The sequence below is a fragment of the Pinus tabuliformis genome, chromosome 5_2 (genome assembly GCF_031772625.1).
Source record: "Pinus tabuliformis cultivar Carrire ecotype Pingquan chromosome 5_2, CPIR1, whole genome shotgun sequence".
Taxonomy (NCBI): domain Eukaryota; kingdom Viridiplantae; phylum Streptophyta; class Pinopsida; order Pinales; family Pinaceae; genus Pinus; species Pinus tabuliformis.
In genome coordinates, this window is record NC_142306.1 from 778352895 (window position 1) to 778371900 (window position 19006).

The 19006-nt window shown below is 39.5% G+C and overlaps 1 protein-coding gene across 1 annotated transcript; it reads right to left on the bottom strand.

Moving 5' to 3' along the window:
- Nucleotides 1-288: 288 nt before the first annotated feature.
- Nucleotides 289-768, bottom strand: LOC149161589 (uncharacterized). Its single transcript, XM_089434930.1, has one exon. It carries the CDS (start codon nt 766-768, stop codon nt 289-291), a length of 480 nt encoding a protein of 159 aa, XP_089291056.1.
- Nucleotides 769-19006: the final 18238 nt, after the last annotated feature.

Below are 19006 nucleotides of genomic sequence, written 5' to 3' on the forward strand. Positions count from 1 at the left end.
AGTGCCTTGCTGGCAAGGTGCTAAGGACCTACAGACCAGTAGCCTTTCCTTCCATTGGGCATGGAGTTATTCTTAAATAAAATATAATTATGTGAAAAGGGACTTTATTTTACAATAAATTGAAAAATTCAAATAACAATTTCAACACACACACCAGATATTTACAATGAGCAAGAGACAAATATCTCTAATTTTGAAAATAAAATTTTAGGAACTGACCATTTACAGGAAGTTCCAGCAGTTCACCATCCAAGTTTTCAAGTATGTAAGTGTTATTTCCCCTCTCTTCTACAATATTGAAAGGGTTGAACCATAGCGGATCAAACTTCCCATGTTTTCTTTTGTCTTCTCGCTGGACATCCCACACTTCCCATGTTTTCCTTTGTCTTCTCGCCAGACATCCCACCTAAGAACTAAATATCCTTGCTGAAGAGGTATGTCCTTAGCCTTCTTTTCAAACAAAGATTTCATCCTTTGCTGGTAGTTTGACAATTTGTTCCCCACTTGCTCTCTGTTCTCGTGAAGCTCCACCAGCTGATTTATCCTTCTAGTCAAGGCGCTTGGCTCTTGCTCGACTTCTTGTAGCAACTTAGCTATTGGCATTGCTAGTTGGATTGGGAAGACAACATCTTTGCCATATACTAACTCAAAAGGTGATTTCTCAGTGGATCGTTTGGGCGTTACATGGTTAGCCCACAAAGCAAACTTCAGTTGGGAGTCCCAGTTCCTTTGATTTTCAGTGATGGTCTTCTTTAGAACTCTCACCATAGTTTTACTAGAAGACTCATCCAAGCCATTCCCTTGAGGGTAGTATGTAGTGGAGTGTCTAATAATGATATTGAATTTATGGCAGAAGTTGGTGAACTTGGCAGATTTGAAGACCTGTGCATTATCAGTGATGATTTTAAAAGGACACCCAAAGTAGGATAGTATGTTCTCTTCCATGCATTTTATCACCACTAAGTCAGTAGCATTTCTATCTGGGATAGCCTCTACCCACTTGGTGAAATATTTAGTGGCTGTTAAAATCCATTTGTGTTTCCCACTAGATGGGGGGTTTATTTCTCCAATGAAGTTCAATCCCCACTGTCTAAAAGGATCCTCTACGTGCACAACAATCAGGGGGAGAGGAGAAAACTTTTGTCTCTTAGCAAACAATTGGCATTTTTGGCACAATCTGACCTAAGAATAAACATCTCCAAATAGTGTGGGCCAGTAGAATCCTACCTTGAGGATTTTGTGTGTTTTTTCCTTCCAACTCTAGTGTTCTCCACAAACTCCCCCATGGAAATCCTCAATCACTTCCTGGGTTTCTCCCTCCACCAAACATACCATTAATACTCCCATCGGGTCCTTCCAGTAGAGAAGTATGTTGGATATAATGTATTTTTGTGCCTGCAATCTCAGACTCTAGTATTTAGATCTATCTAGCCCCAACAGGCATCTTGGGAATAAGAGGTAATGAACAATTTTCGTATACCTGGGCGAACCCTCATATTTGGCATAGGTCGTCTGCTCAACTCTTTTAATTCCACTATGGTGATCCTCTGGTCTACCTTCCTTTCTGATTAGTCTTATCCCTAGAGCTTGGCAGTTGGATTCAGATAAAATCTTGGCCAACCCCTAGCCTTTGATGAGCTTGGTAGGATTTATTTCTAACTCATATTCTTTTATTTTAGCTATCCATCTTCCCCTCTTTCCATCGTTGTCTCCCTAAACCAAGATTTCCTTGACTGCAGCTGTCAAGATGAACGCTATGATTACTGATTGCAGCACATACATGCCAAATTACTTCAGTGCATAGGCTTGTTTCTCTAATATATTATACTTCAGCTCATCGTCCCTTAGGACTTGGCTGAAAAAGGCAATGGGTTGCTCATAACCTTCTTTATTTTTTTGTAACAGCACAACAACAATGGTATGTGGAGAGGCAAAAGAAAAGATGTAGAAATTCACTAAATAGTTGAGTTTGACTAGCACAGGGGCGTCAGCCAAAGCTTCTTTGATCCTAGTGAAAGAATCATCGGGGATAGAGCTCCACTTAAATTTTTTCTCCTTCTTGAGCATGTCTTTCATACCTTTAACTATCTCAGCATAGTTGGGTATGAATCGCCTTAAGAAAATTATCCTCCCCAAAAAGGCTTGGACTTCTTTCTTTTTTCTGGGCAAGGGAATAACACTGATGGCTTTGACTTCCAGGATCAATCTTTACTCCTTCCTGCATTACTATGTGTCCAGGTAGCTTCCCCTCACTTAGGGTGAACTGAGATTACTTAGGATTCAGAGAGAGGCCATGCCTCCTGCACTTCTTGAAGGTAAGCTTTAAATGGAGGCTATGCTCTTCATCAGTTCTAGAAAAGACTATGATGTCGTCTAAGTAGACTACCACAAATTTATCTTGCTCACCCATGAAATCTATGTCCATAGCTCTCTGAAATGTAGCCCCTTCATTTATCAACCCGAATGGTATGCGAGCATACATGAATGTTACCCACGGGATGCTGAAAGCAGTCTTTTTCTGGTCCTCGGGGTGGAATTCCACTTGGTTATATCCAGAGAATCCGTCCATCATGGACATTCTGGTTGCACCCACTACCTTTTGCAATATATTGTCCATCTTGGGCAGAGGGTAGTTGTTTTTTAGAGACACACTATTTATATTACGAAAGTCCACACATAGCCTTATCTCTCCGTTCTTTTTCCGAAGAGGGACCAAATTAGCTACCAACTCAAAGTATCTTAAAGGTACTATGATGTTAGCCTGTAGTAACTTCCTTTCCTCCTTTTCAATGGAGGGGAGTAAGAGTGGATTTATCTATCTGAGTTTATATTTGTATGGCTTTATCCCACTCTTCAAAGGAATCTTATGTTGAATAATATTTGTATCAAACGATTTCAAATCATCATAAGACCAAGAAAATACATCTTTGTAAGTTTTGAATAGATCTAAATACCTCTATCTGTATTGTAAGGGGATTCTTTTGGACAACCTGATCGACTGGGGTTCCTCCTCTGATCCGATGTTGCAGTCTCCTACTTTCACATCCTTATTTGGGGCCATTTGTTTGGACAATATGTCGTCTTTATTGAAAAGTCTTTCTAGTGGAACAAGTCCACGAGGGGTGGTGTTCCCGTTTAGTTGCAAATGTTTTTGCCTAGACATTGTTTCTTTAACAAAGTGGCTTCTTGTTCTGCTTCTTCTCATTCTTGATTGATGGTGGAGTGGAAAACTCCCAACAACTTCTATGAATATTTTTACTTTCTCGTAATCTTTGAATACCTACAAGTGTTTGAGATTATCAGGTATTGAAGGCCTGTGTCTAATTTCTATCTCATCTGAGAAGTGGATTCTGTGGGGGCGTGAAAGTGCTTGCAGCTACCACAAGAGAGTTAGCCATCATGTTTTCCTCCCTAGGCAGAAACTGGATGTTAAAGGCCAGGAAGAAATTGTCGATTATGTCCCACACTTCATTTCAATATGTCCTCATCCTGGGGTGTTTGGCTTGCCATTGGTCTCGAATCTGTCTTACGACTAGCTTAGAGTCTCCATAGACCGATAGGCATTCAATGTTCATATTTCTTGCCATTTGTAACCCCAGGAGCAATGCTTCGTACTCCACCACATTGTTGGTCACCTCAAAATCAAGCTTGAAAGAGAGGGGTATCATGATGCCTTTCGGAGATACCAAAAATATTCCAGCTCCATTCCCATCTTTTGAGTTTGCTCCATCAAAGTATAATTTCCATACTTTTTTTTCATTTTCTCGCAAGTGCTCTGACTGCCCTGTCAAGTTTACTAATGTTTCCCCTAGGAAGGTCTCATCCTCTTCTAGGAATAGACACAATATGTCGCTATCCTTCCCATGCACTGGGGAGTTTTCTGAGCCTTTAGCTAGGGTCACGATTTTCACAAACCTGGATTCTCTGTATAGCCTCCTTTGCTCACCTCCAAAAGTGGGAATGGTGGCATAAGTCAGATCTAGCTTGATAGAGCCACCCTTGGAACCCCAAGATCTGTATAAGAGAATTCCAAAGCGAGGAGGTATATCAACCACCACTATATCCATTACCACACTCTTCACTGGGATCTCAGCTAGGTTTACCACCAGATCCTTTATCATGCCTAAGCACTTGACTCTTTTGGAGTCAAAGGAGTATAGGTCCTTGTATGGTCTGGTGAACACTAAACCCAGTTGTTCCATTACTAATAGTGGCATGAGGTTGTGTGAGGCCCCAAAATCCAGCATGAAAATATGCAACAAAAGGTCATGGATCATTAAAGTCACATAGAAAGGTGCAGTAGAAGCGTCCAACGCTTCCACATGTGGCCCAAAAACAACCATGGGCCTCTCCTCTTGAAGGTTAAAACTATCATGGTATGGTGTAGAGGTGGATGCATGTATGAATTGAGAGACTTGAGTTTTGTAATGAGGCTGCTTTAGAAGTTCAGTCAGAGGAACAAGAATTTTTACCTTTTCCAGCTCCTTTTGTATATTGAATGGATGTTGGGTCTTTTATGTATCTCATGGCTCAATTCTTTCTCCCTTCCCACTGGCATTTGTCAGTAGAACAGGTGCCTCCTTTTCTGTGTGCCCCTTAGGAGCATTCCTCTCCTTATTTGCAGAGACTCTTGTCTTGGGTGGGTCAGGATGGATATTACCTTTCCCTTTCTCTAGTGCTGGAGGAACCACTTGGGGAGCGGCTTCCCCTTGCTGTTTTGGTTCTATCGTCCTCTTCTCTGAAGATATTAGATTATACTTACATTGTCGATGTGCTTCCATGAACTCTGCAAACTGTTTGCAATAATAATCCATATTTTCCTCCTCTGTTGCTACTTCTCTATGATGACTGGCCTCCTGGTGAGCCCTATTCTCATGTTCTTCTTTAGTAAAACCAACATATATATTTCCCTGCATCTCCTATGTATCTGACGATTGTTCATCGGGACCATCTTCCAAATATAAGGGATGAGGGATATTATCAAGGTGCTTCTTTATTTCCCTTGGAAGTAGTTGCAGTGGAGGCCTTCTATATTGTGGGTTATAGCCTCTGTTGTTGACTTGCTAATTTTGCCTGGAGAGGTTCTTGTTCTCGATTTCAAGATTTCCAACCTTTTGTGATAAACTCTTGATGATTTTTTCCATATTGTCCTAGTTTGGGTCTGATGATTCTCCATCTCGACTAGAGGAGGATGCCTCTTCTTTTCCTCTTTTTGGTTCAATAGGTTCTTGCTTTGCCCTCAACTTCCCCGCCGAGGCCAAATTTTCTTCCACTTTGAGAGCATCGATCTGAAGTTGGTCTAGAGTGGTAGGCTTCCTTTCTCCTAGGGTAAAGAAAACATTGGAGTCAAAGGCTCCCAGGAAAACCACACAAGTTATTGAACTACTTATTGAATCTTTTGATAAATTTTGAAGTATCATACTTCAGCTTTTTTCATATGGCATTAAACTCAATGAGGAGGTACTCATGATTCCTCTTTTCTCCCCACTTCTGGGTGAAAGAGTTTTCAAGTTTCTCCCATGTAGTTATGGAGGCATTGGGTAGGGATTTGAACCATTTTCTAGCCCCTCCATCGAGGGATTGTACAAAAAGTCTCATGACCACATCCAGTTGTTCCACGTTTATATTCTCAGCAAAAGAACAGAAGGTTTCAATGTGACTCCATGTAATTTTATCATATTCCCCATTGAACCTAGGCAGATGCTTTAGGTAGTCCTGGGGCATTGCACTCAAGGGATGAGGTAGATTAAGTGGTGCATACATATTTAGCAGAAAGCCTGGAAGAGCCATCTGGACTAGCGGGGAGGGATTAAAATTTTCTTGAGGAACTAGGGTCAAGACCACAAGGGTTGCAGGGGAAGGATGGTATGTCAGGGCCTTAGGAGTAATTCCTGAATAATGAGCAGTAGCAGGTTGGGAACTATAGGAGGGAACTTCAAAGGCTGGTGAGATGGTAGCACACTCTAGGGGAGTTTTCTCTTTCCATAATTTCTTGAAAATCAACCTTTCTGGGTCAAATACAAATGGGGCTTTCTACTGGGATATATCTGAGTGAGTATGAGGCCTTTTAAAATCCATGGTTACGAATGATAATGTGGAGGGTGTGGAGTCACCAAGGTGATATGAATGCAATCATAACAAAATTCTCTCACCTACACGAAGGGTGCTTAGTTTGTCGTATCCTGAGGGAAAAAATCCTTCAATAAGCTCCCCGACAACGGTGCCAAAATATGTTCAAAGGAATATTATGGTGAATAATATTTGTATCAAATGATTTTAAATCATCATAAGACCAATAAAATACATCTTTGTAAGTTTTGAATATATCTAAATACCTTTGTCTGTATTACAAGGGGATTCCTTTGGACAACCTGATCACCTGGGGTTCCTCCTCTGAGCTGATGTTGTAGACTTCTACTTGCTCATCCTTCTCTAGGGCCATTTGTTTGGACGCTATGTCATCTTTATTGAATATTATTTCTAGTGGAACAAGTCCACGAGAAATGGTGTTCCCTTTTAGTTGGAATTTTTTTTCCCATCCACTGTGTCTTTCCACGACGTGGCTTCTTATTCTGCTTCTTCTTCTTCTTGATCGATGGTGGAGTCGGAAAACTCCCCAATGACTTCTATCAATATTTTTACTTGCTCGTCATCTTCGGATACCTGCTAGTGTTTGAAATTATCAAGTATTGAAGGCATGTGTCTGACTTCTATCTCATATATGAGGAGTGGATTTTGTGGGGGCCTGAAAGTGCTTGTAGCTACCGTAAGAGAGTTAGCCATCCTGTTTTCTTCCCTGGGAAAAAGCTGGATGTTAAAGGCCAAGAAGAAATTGTCGATTAATTCCCACACTTCATTTCAGTACGTCCTCAGCCTAGGGTGTTTGGCTTTGCATTGGTCTCGGATCTATCTTACGACTATCTCAAAGTATCCATAGACCAATAGGCATTCAATGTTCATGTTTCTTTCCATTTGTAACCCAAGGAGAAATGCTTCATACTCTGCCACATTGTTGGTCGCCTAAAATTTGAGCTTGAAAGAGAGGGGTATCATGCTGCCTTCTGAAGATACCAACAATATTCCAGCTCCATTAGAATCTTTTGAGTTTTCTCCATCGAAGTATAATTTCCATAATTCATTTTCATTTGTTCGCAAGTGCTCTGACTTCCCTCTCAACTGTACTGATGTTTCCTCTAGGAAGGTTTCATCCTATTCTAGGATTAGACACGAAATGTCGCTATCCTTCCCTTGCACTGGGGAGTTTTCTGAGCCTTTAGCTGGGGTCACGGTTTTCACAAACCTGGATTCTCTGTATAGCCTCCTTCTCTCACCTCCAAAAGTGGGAATGGTGGCATAAGTCAGATCTAGCTTGATAGAGCCACCCACCTTGGAACCCCAAGATCTGGATAAGAACATTCCAAAGTGAGGAAAATATCAGCCACCACTATATCCATTACAACACACTTCACTGGGATTTGAGCCAGATTTACGACCAGATCCTTTATCATGCCTAAGCACTTGAATCTCTTGGAGTCAAAGGAGTATAGTTCCTTGTATGGTCTGGTGATCTCTAAACCCAGTTGTTCCATTACTAATAGTGGCATGAGGTTGTGTGAGGCCCCAGAATCTAGCATGAAATTATGCAATAGAAGGTCATGGATCACCAAAGTCACATAGAAAGGTGTAGTAGAAGCATCCAACTCTTCCACATGTGGCCCAAAAACAACCATGGGCCTCTCCTCTTGAAGATTCAAACTATCATGAGATGGTGTAGAGGTTGTTGGATGCATGAATTGAGAGACTTGAGCTTTGTAATGTGGTTGCTTTAGAAGTTGAGTTAGAGGAACAAGAATTTTTAATTTTCCAGCTCCTTCTAGAGAATTAATAGATGTTGGGCCTTTTCTATATCTCCTGGCTATGTTCTTTCTCCCTTCCCGCTGGTAGTTGTCAGCAGAACAGGTGCCTCCTTTTCTGTGTGCCCCTTAGGACCATTGCTCTACTTATTTGCAGAGACTCCTGTTTTGGGTGGGTCGGGATGGAGCTTACCTTTCCCTTTGTTTGGTGCTAGAGGAACCACTTGGGGAGTAGCTTCTACTTATTGTTCTCGTTCTCTTGTCCTCTTCTTTGAAGATCTTAGATTATACTTACATTGTGGTTGTGTTTGCATGAACTATGAAAATTGTTTCCAATAATAATCCATATCTTCCTCCTCTGTTGCTACTTCTCTATGATGACTGGCCTCCTGGTGAGGCCTATTCTCATGTTCTTCTTCAGTAAAACCAACATATATATTTCCCTACATCTCCTATGTATCTAACGATTATTCATCGGGACCATCTTCCAAGTATAAGGGATGAGGGATCTGATCAAGCTGCTCCTTTCTTTCCCTTGGAAGTAGTTGCAGTGGAGGCCTTCTATATTATGGGTTATAGCCCCAATTGTTGACTTGAGCATTCTTCCTGGAGAGGTTCTTGTTCTTCATTTCGAGCTTTCCAACCTTTTGTGATAAACTCTCAATGATTTTGTCCAGATTGTCCCACTTCAAGTCTAATGATTCTCCATCTCAACCAGAGGAGGATGCCTCTTCTTTTCCTCGTTTGGGTTCAGTAGTTTCTTGCTTTACCCTCAACTTCCCCACCAAGGCCAGATTTGTTTCCACTTCAAGAGCATCGATATGAATTTGGTCTAGAGTGGTAGACTTCCTTTCTCTTAGGGTAAATCCAACGTCGAAGTCAAAGGCTCCCAGGAAAACCACACGAGCCATAGCTGGGGGAAGCTTTATGTTGGCTGGGAGGTTATTAAACTGCTTATTGAATCTTTTGATAAATTATGAAGTATCCTCCTTCAGATTTTTTCTTATGGCATTAAACTCAGTGAGGAGGTACTCATGATTCCTCTTTTCTCCCCACTTCTAGGTGAAAGAGTTTTCAAATTTCTCCCATGTAGTGATGGAGGCATTGGGTAGGGATTTGAACAATTTTCTAGCCTCTCCATCGAGGGATTGTACAAAAAGTCTCATGACCACATCCAGTTGTTCCACGTTTATGTTCTCGGCAAAAGAACTGAAGGTTTCAATGTGACTTTGTGTCATGTTATCATATTCCCCATTGAACCTAGGCAGATGCTTTAGGTAGTACTGGGGAATTGCACTCAAGGGATGAGGTAGATCAAGAGGTGCATACTTGTTTAGCAGAAAGCCTGGAATAGCTATCTAGACTAGTGGGAGGGATTAAAATTTTCTTGAGGAAATGGGGTCAATACCACAGGGGTTGTAGGGGAAGGAGGGTATGTCAGGGCCTTAGGAGTAAGCCCTGAATAATGAGCAGTAGAAGGCTGGGAACTGGAGGAGGAAACTTCAAAGGCTGGTGATATGGTAGCACAGTCTGGGGGAGTTTTCTCTTTCCAGAATTTCTTTAAAATCAATCTTTCTCGGTCAGATACAAATGGGGCTTTCTACTCGGATGTATTTGAGCGAGTATGAGGCCTTTTAAAAGCGAGGGTTATGAATGATAATGTGGGGGGTGTGGAGTCGCCAAGGTGATATGAATGCAATCAGAACAGACTTCGCTCACCCACCTGAAGGGTGCTTAGTTTGTCGTATCCCGGGGAAAAAAAATCCTTCAATAAGCTCCTCGGCAACGACGCCAAAAGATGTTGTAGCTCCCAGAGATAGCCTTGGATTGCTTACAAGACCAGTGCCTAGGCACAGCTAGATTGGGGTGTCTCAAATAATTTACAGGAAACTGGAGACATCACTTATGTTCTATATATATATATATATATATATATATATATATATATATATATATATATGAAATGGATTGGTTCATTTATCCAAAGAAATAAGACATGGATTTTGGGTACTTCTTCACAGGTTCAGATCTCATAAATAAGTATAAAAATAGTGGAGACCGAGTGTTTCATGGTCTTACAGCTTAATAATATTTTGCAGATCATATGAGAGAGGACCAAGAGAAGGATCAACTCATAACATAGAGCGTAAGGCTTCAGGAATTATACACTTAACACACAGAGCTTGAGGCATTAAGTATTTCTATACTTATTTGAGTTACAAGCAGAAATAATGAATGAAGGAGGATTTGAAAGCTATGATTCATGTGTTGTAGATTTAAAGATATAATTTCAATAGTCCACACAGGCATATTCATAAACAATGTTCAGACAAATGAATCTGTGAAACAATTAAAGGAATTTGCATTAACATGTAGATACTAATGAATCCGTGAGGGAGCTTGAAATATTTCTAACAACTATAATTGCATGAATTTGGGGAAGAAGCATGAACATAAAAATGAGTTTGACAAAGGGAACACATACGGTGATACTTGAAGGGGGAATCACCATTGTTTCCTTGATATTCTGAAAAAGATATGTATTACAAAGAGATACAGTCTGAAAATAGCATGTAGTGTTTTCTATAAAAATTTTGAACATTTTCCAAGTCTTGCTTTCCCCTATTTATCTGGAGAGGGGAGAAAGAACATTCATTATAGAAAAATATCTCTAGCCTAGTCTCAGTTGTCAAGTCAACTAGATATCTCAGTCAAAGATGGCTCTGTGACCCAAAATATTACAGAATTAAAAGCCTCATTAAAGGGAGGCATGTTATAGTAAAACAAATAAATAAACATAAGTTGTAAAATATACAAAGATCTCCTTGCCCATCCTGTGATTGTCTTTCCTGCAGGAGTTGCTCTACCTAAGGTATGGCTTCCTGCACTACTTAACCCAACTCTGCCTTTTCTACCTTTAATTCATTCGGTGTTGGCTCCTGGACCCATGTCAGAATGGGCTTCTCCTCGATCAACCCATCCTGCGCTTTGAATGCACCACCTGTTCCTCTTAAAACCATAGTTTTCGATCCATCATGCCCTTTAAACCTCTGTCCTACACTATCAATGCCTTCACATGGTGGGTGATATGTATTACAATGTACAGCGCAGTCTCTTAGGCGCAGGCCTTTTTCCTCTAAAACAGGCGAAACGGGCACTTTTAATTTCCCCCTTAGCCCCCTTTTATTATAGCCCCTCGTGTGGCTTTCCTCATATGACCAGGGGCTAGAACCAGGGGCTTAGCCCTCAGGCGCTAATGCCTTTAGACCCGTGTCTAGGAGCCTTTTCTTTTGTGTCGCAAAACCCTACATATCGGCGCTTTACCGTGTTTTTTCCTTAAGCTTCTTCCCCAGACACTTGCGTTCACCGATCTGCGGGATCGGGCCCACCTAAGACATTGCAATCACACTGTAGGAGAGGGGGACCCTTTACCTTTTCCATAGCACTCAACGATAGTCCTAACATGAAATCCTCCTAAGGCAAAATCACTAAACATATCACACTAGGAGGGTTTCTCGCATATCGCAATCGTAGGAAACTTTACCTTTAGCTTCTCCCCTTTACGGTAGTGACCACCGATCTGCGGGGTGACATCATCACTGCCACGTGTCATACTGTGAGTGGTGACACATGGCACCCAAAAATGGCCCCATTTCACCCCTAAAAACACTGAAACTGGGTGATATGTGTCCCCCTTACGACCATGTCACCCTCCGCTGCCACGTGGAGGAGAGAGAAAGGGTGTCGCTCGCCTTAGTTTTTCCATGCTTTCCTTTGTTAACTCTTTTCATCCCTCCCCCGACAATGTTTCATTATACCGCAAAATTGGCCCCTGCAAGGTCTTTTAAGTTTATAACTCACTAATGTGCCAATATGCCAAGCTGTGGGACTGCGGCGTTGTCGGGATGCAGGATTGCACCACATGGAGGAGAGAGAAAGTAATCCACCCGCCTTGGATTTTCCATTATTTCCTATGTTAACTCTTTTCTGCCCTTCCCTGACGATGTTACATTATACCGCAAAATGGGCCCCCGCGAGGTCGTTTAAGTTTAGAACCTGTCGATCCGCCGATATGCCGAGCTGCGGGACTGCGGGGTCGCCGGGATGCGGGATTCTAGATTGCCGTCATACTTATACATTTTCTTGGTTTTCAAGGCTTTCCAAGGCAATCTTCAACATGCTCTAACTTCTCATCCCGGAGTCCTTTTTGGACTTCTATATACCATTGGAAATCTCTTTTTGAGAACTAGGCACCGAAGGGGATCTGATCAAGCTCTGAGATCTTCTGTAGCCTAGGAAAGTGGCTCCAAACTTCACTGCTCTTGGGCAACCTTAACCAATTGAATCCCACAATGCAGTGATTGACAATAGAGCCTCAGAGTAAGGAGTGCATGTTTTCTTATATATTTTGATGAAGTTAAAGGGTACAAATTGCTTGATATCAACACTGAAGAGATCTTTATAAAAAGGAGTGTAAACTTTAAAGAATATGCTTTTCATACACCACAAGATGAACTTATTACAAATTTTCCCTCACCACTAATTGATGAGTATGAAGATGATACTTTGGATCAGAATTCTGATCTAGATGAGCCTTTGCCTGTGACATTTGTTGTACCACTAGTTTTTTAACATTGAGATAATACTTCCTCATGCAGTTCAGAAGATTCTCGACCACCTTCAACACAAAAATGGTGCAGCATGAGTGATCTCTTAGCTGATCCTGCCACTATACCTTGGTTTGAGAAAGCTCCAAAAGAACTCTTAGCAATGGAGCCATGCATTCCCATGTATGCTTATATGATGCATGCATGTGATTGACAGACTGATGCAAAAGTAACTGGGCATTTTGAATGGGAAGCAACTATGGATGAGGAATACAAGTCTCTCATTAAGAACCAAACTTGGGATTTGGTTCCACTACCTTCCAATCGTAAACTTGTCAGGTGAAAGTGGTTTTACTGGGCCAAGAAAGTACCAGATGGCCAAGTTAGTCGATATAAGGCATGGTTAGTGGCAAAAGGTTTTCAGCAGGTACATGGTGTTGACTATGATGAGAGTTTTTCACCAATGGAAAAAATGGATTCCATTCTGCTAGCTCTCTCCATTACATTAGTAAGAGGATGGGAGGTGCATCATATGGATGTGAAGAATTCCTTTCTTCATGGTGATCTTAAGGAGGAAATCTACATGGAGCAGCCACAGGGATACATGAAAAATTCATCTCTAGTATGCCAACTAAAGAAATCTCTCTATGGCCTCAAGCAAGCACCTAGAGTGTGGTATGCAAAGATGGATTCCTATTTATTATCTAAAAATATTGTACGCTGAAAATATGATTCCAATGTTTATTTGTTGAAGAAAAATGACTCCTTGTTAATCATAGTACTCTATGTAGATGATCTTTTGATAATACCTAGTTCAACTTTTTTCATTGCTAAGATTAAAAATGCATTGCATAAGTGGTTTTCTATGACATATATGGGCTTGCTAAATTTATTCCTTGGACTAGAGATCAATCAGATTGGTTCTAGGATTACCATTTCTTAACCAAAGTATGCTAGCAATACTTTAGCATGATTTCACATGAGTGATTGCAAGCCAACACCCACACCTTTAATATCAGGGATAAAGATTGAGAATGGAAAAGAGACACACCATTGGTTGAGTGCACATTGTATCATCAGCTTGTGGGGAGTCATCTTTATCTCACTTACTCATGTCCTGATCTCTCATATGTTGTAGGAGTAGTTTTCAGATACATGTAGGAGCCAAATGAGTTACGCTAGAAAGTTGGAAAGCGCATCCTTCAATATGTCCAGGGGTCAATCACCTATGGGATTCATTATGCAACAAATTGTTCTTTGGATCTCATTGGGTTCACAAATTCAGATTGGGTTGGTGGAAACCTTGATCGAAAGTCCACCTTTGGTTATGTACTTAGTTTGGGATCCGACCCAATTTGTTGGTCAAGATAGAAGTAGACTGTCATTTCTTTATCATCTATGGAGGTTGAGGACGGGGGAGGAGTTAATCACACTATTTAGGTTGTTTGGCTACAACATTTCCTTTTTGATCTTGGGATCAACATCTATCGCCCGACTGTCATATTGTGTGATAATCAGAGTACACTAAAGTTTTGCAAAGATCCGATGCAACGACAATAGACCAAACATATCGATATCAACATGAACTTCATTAGATAACCGATTCATGATGAGATCATCGATCGACAATATTATCCTAGTTCTAAGCAAACTGTCGATATCTTTACCAAGACATTCACTGAGCAGAAGTTTCAATTTCTGCAAGATCGTCTCAGGTGAAGGACACAACTTCCTGGTAGTTGTTTTTTCTCTATTTTTTGTTTGCATTTATTTATTTATTTATTTTGGGGGGGGGGATCTTCCCACTAGGTTTTCCCCCTTTCCTCTTTTCATGCATTGTACATGGGTACTTAAAATGGCCTTGTTGTCGGGACTCATTCATTTAGCATCACACTCACCTAAGTTATGCTTAAGGGGGCGTGTTGGTGTACATGCACCTATTTAGCCTTAATTAGCTTTAGTTAAACTCTAGTGTTTGCATGTGATGTGCACTTGGATTTAGTTAGTTAACATGAGTGCTTACATGTGGTGAGCACTTGGCTTTAGTTAGTTAACTCTATTGCTTGCATGTGGTGCATGTGCACATTAACATAACATAAAGCACACTTATATTTAGTTAGGTTTAATTAGCCCTAGTTATTTCATATACAACTAAGCTTGACTTAGTTTCTTTCTTTATGTATGATTCTCAAATAATTATTCAGTAATCGAATTCATTCTCTATTCTAATTTTATTTTTTAATTCTTGCGAGTTTGTAAAATTATTCTTCAATTAGATCCTTATTTGTGCTCTAATAATTTTAGAGGTCTTTATGCTATGGAGACATTCTTCCTTTTAATAAAAGGATATCCATGTATGTTCGTTGATAAAGTTCCAACAGTGGTCAATGAGTTCAATTGAGATTTGCAGTTGATCGCATCACACATCTATCGACTTTCGCAACCCCAATCTTATTTTATGTCAGAATGATAACCTATGGTCACCTCATGTAGAAGGAGAACATTTAACGTGTGAAGTTTCAGAGAACAATCACCTCATAAAGGGGGCAAAATTTTATGTGTGAAGTTTTAGGTATGCGGTCACCTCATGCAAACGTAGAATATTAACTTGTGAAATTTCAGGGATATAGTCACGTCATATAGAAGGAGAACATTTAATATATCAAAGTGACAAACATGGAGAAGAAGTGAATGAAAATGAAAATAAGGTTTAGAGATGGCTTTGAAATCTCCATCTACCTTTGGGGCATTTTGGTTTATGTGGGAATTTTATTTATATAAGCTTTCAATGGTTTGTTTTCATTTATGGTAAGTGTATTTAATATATTGAAAGTATTTTAAGATAACACATTCTTCTAGATTGTTTGTTTACGTTCATTTCATATACTTCATCGCTTTGATTTAATGTACATGCCGTAAAATTGGTTGAACTCGCCACTTTGATTTGATGTACATGCCGTAAAATTGGTTAAATTATATAATATTGATATACATGTCAATCGAAAATGGAAATAATAAAGACTTGATTCTATTAATATTATTATATTCACATAAAATATTCAATACATGCCATTGGATTCATCAAATTGTATTAATATGTAATAAAACCTAGACTTGTAGTTTTACATAAGGAAATATTTTTCATGTTTTATTCAATTTGTGATTTATTGATTTATTTAAAAGTCTAGTCTTGTAAAATCATGATGTTTAGTGGTTTAGACTCACTACTTATTGTTTGATTTTATTGATGATTGGTTATATTACAATCATATATTTATGTAAATACGATGAACATTAATAATCCTTATTAATGACTTATTTGGCAGTAAATGTCCTTGATAATGACTATGAAACATGGTGATATTCGATGATGTTTCATCATCATTAATCCTTTTGATGTTGTGGTTGATATTATGTACACTTGTTGAATAACATGTGTATTGATACGCATTATTAGTCCCTGCCTTCGGCACTACAGGGACTCTAGTGATTGCTAGAGCATTGACCGGCCATTAAATGGTATTTTGACCAAAAAATTCTTAGCGCTATCAAAATTTACCCAAACTTTCCGGTTGTAATTTTAGTTCACCAAAATTTTATCCAAAGTTTAGATTTCAACCTCTTATTGGATCCTTCTCGTGTTCTGAGGCAACTTTCCATGTCCAACGAACTTTTAACCAAAGTTCCAAAAAACCATGCCAACAGTTTTTACTTTTTACCTAAAGTTTGAAAATAGTTTTAGATATGATATATCTAAAGTATTGAATTATATGTTTTTCGCTGCTATGTTCAAATGTGATCCATACATAAATTTCATATTATATGATGCATACATTTCATATTATCTTTATTTCCACTGCTGACACATTTTCCTTGTCCTGTCATACTACACCCTACCAGTTAACCACTTGTTCGCTTGTTGCCACCGCATGTTGCCACATTCTTCCTCTGCTGCCACACCACACCCCATCCCACCACTTCAGCACTTGTTCTCTTGCTTTCAAGAGGCTATTATTGTTGGTGCTTGTTTGCTTTCTTTTCATGTACATAGAATTAGTGATTTTCCTGTGCATATAATTGAGACAGGGATGTGAGCACAAAACTGAGTTGATATAGGGATGAGTTGATACAGGGGTGCAAGAACTGAGGCACACCCCATCCCACCACTTCAGTGCTTGTTTGCTTTATTTTCTTGTACATAGAATTGTTTGCTTTCTTTTCCTGCACATTGAATTGAGACAGGGATGTCAACACAAAACTGTATACCTGTACATAGAATTGAGACAGGGGTGTCAGCACAGAACTGAGTTTATACAAGGATGCAAGAACTAAGGTCTATACAGGGATGCAAGAACTGAGCCACACCCATGCCTCATCCCACCAGTTCAGTGCTTGTTTTCTTTCTTTCAAGAGGCTATTATTGTTGGTACTATATTGGTGATTTTCCTATACATAGAATTGAAACAGGGATGTGAGCACAAAACTGAGTTGATACAGGGATGCAAGAACTAAAGAACTGAGTTAGAAGAAGAAGAAAACAACATTCAAGGTGTAACTAGAGAGATAACAACTTGACTATCCTATCCAATTCAATTGAGTGTATTTATCCTTCCACAACAATGGCAATGGAAGACATTAACATGAGAATCCAATGGAGCAACAATATCATGCAAGCACACACAGGGCCCTATAGCCAAGTACGAATAAATCATGTAGATGCAAGGATAACTAGAGTGAAGGTGGGCATAGATGAAGAGCAAGAAGGAGCCTATCTCCTCATCGATATTGCATCTCTCATCGAGTATAGCCAAGTACGAATAAATCATGAAGATGCAAGGATAACTAGAGTGAAGGTGGGCATAGATGCAGAGCAAGGAGGAGCCTATCTCCTCATCGATATTGCATCTCTCATCGAGTATGCTAATTATATCAAGTTGATTCTTTATGCTTCAAGGTAAAAGAAACATCACTCAATTCATAAATTAAGGATATTCTAATTTACTGTCTGAATAATTTTCGATAAAGAACATATTTTTCAAAAAAAAAAAAGACATTGAACACACACAGTTCAATAACTTGAGTAAAAATTTATTTTCAAAACAAGTGGACATTGGAAACACAGTTCAATAACATGAGTAAAAATTTATTTTCAAAACAGGTTGTCATTAGAATGGGGAAAACAAGTTGTCATTAGAATGGGGAATAGAATGGGAAATGAAATGAAATGCTATTTCTATTGTACCATTATTTTCAGATGTTTCTCTAAATCAAAACATGAAATTAGAAGTTTTCTCTTGTCAGGTAAACCGAAGAAATTTACTATGTTTCTATTTCTCAAGATTTGGAAAGTTTCTATCTTTTGAAAGTCCCATTTAATTGAAAGATTCAGATTTCATAGATTACAAATTCTTACAATGGTTGTAATGATGGGAAAGAAAGGGCCCTTCACGACAGTTCAACAATGTACTAACCCATTCCTGTATATGAATGAAATATCAATCTGGATTTCCTTTTTCTCGCGGTTTCAACCCGCATCACACGTACAAATAATGATTGAAATAGAGATTGAGGAGATATGGATAAGAGAGAAAATCCCGAATAATCTAGAACTAAGCATCTTGAAACTATGACGCAAAGGATCTGGATAAGCAAACCCACCAAACAACCTTACTAGGAATAGAATAAGCATAGACATGCGAAAAATTGAGGAAAGTCAATGACCGAATTATATACAAAAAAAAAAAAATTATCCCTATAATTTTCAGTTTGAAATTTCCAAGGAAGGTGAACCCTTGCCTTTTGTCATTTCATCTTTATTTATTGCAAACCATCTAGGCATCTTTTTCATTTGAATTGCACTGCATGTCATGGAATCTTTGTTGTTTTCTGAGGAATGCCCATTAGAGAATGAATGAAGAAATCCACAAATTGGAATTTGAACAATGGGAATTCATTCAAAATGAGGTAAAAGAGACAACAACTAACATGTATCATGATAATGAGCATGAGGAGCAAGGCGTCGATCCCCCAGGAAGAGCCTCGAATATTATGTATCGTGGAGGCATCCACCCTAGTTACTGTGAGTTCAACAAATCTCTCTCCTATCAACCATGATATATCGATTGCCACCACCAGTAACACCGACAACACCAACAGAACAGGGAGCCAAACTTGTCGATCGACTGCCCAAGAAAATGTTGTTTCAGTGTCTGCATCACTATCGTCCTCACTAGAAAAAACCAAGGTGAAAGTATTATGAAAAACATCAATGTCAGCCTCACCGAGCTGGATGGGAGAAGGACATCGACATCAACAATAAAAACAACCCAAACCCTAATATAAACCCAACACTGAAAATTTTGCTGAGGAAAATTGGATTTGAACTCACCCATGTAATAAATATCCATTCCCTCTGGTCATAGACGTAGAAATGCCATCCAGCGATGGATCTGTCACATGCATTTCTAAGGTTGCGAGGACTTACATTTCTTCTTGCATTGCAATCATAATTATAAATGGGGTTCGGTTCGCAGCACCAAACCAATA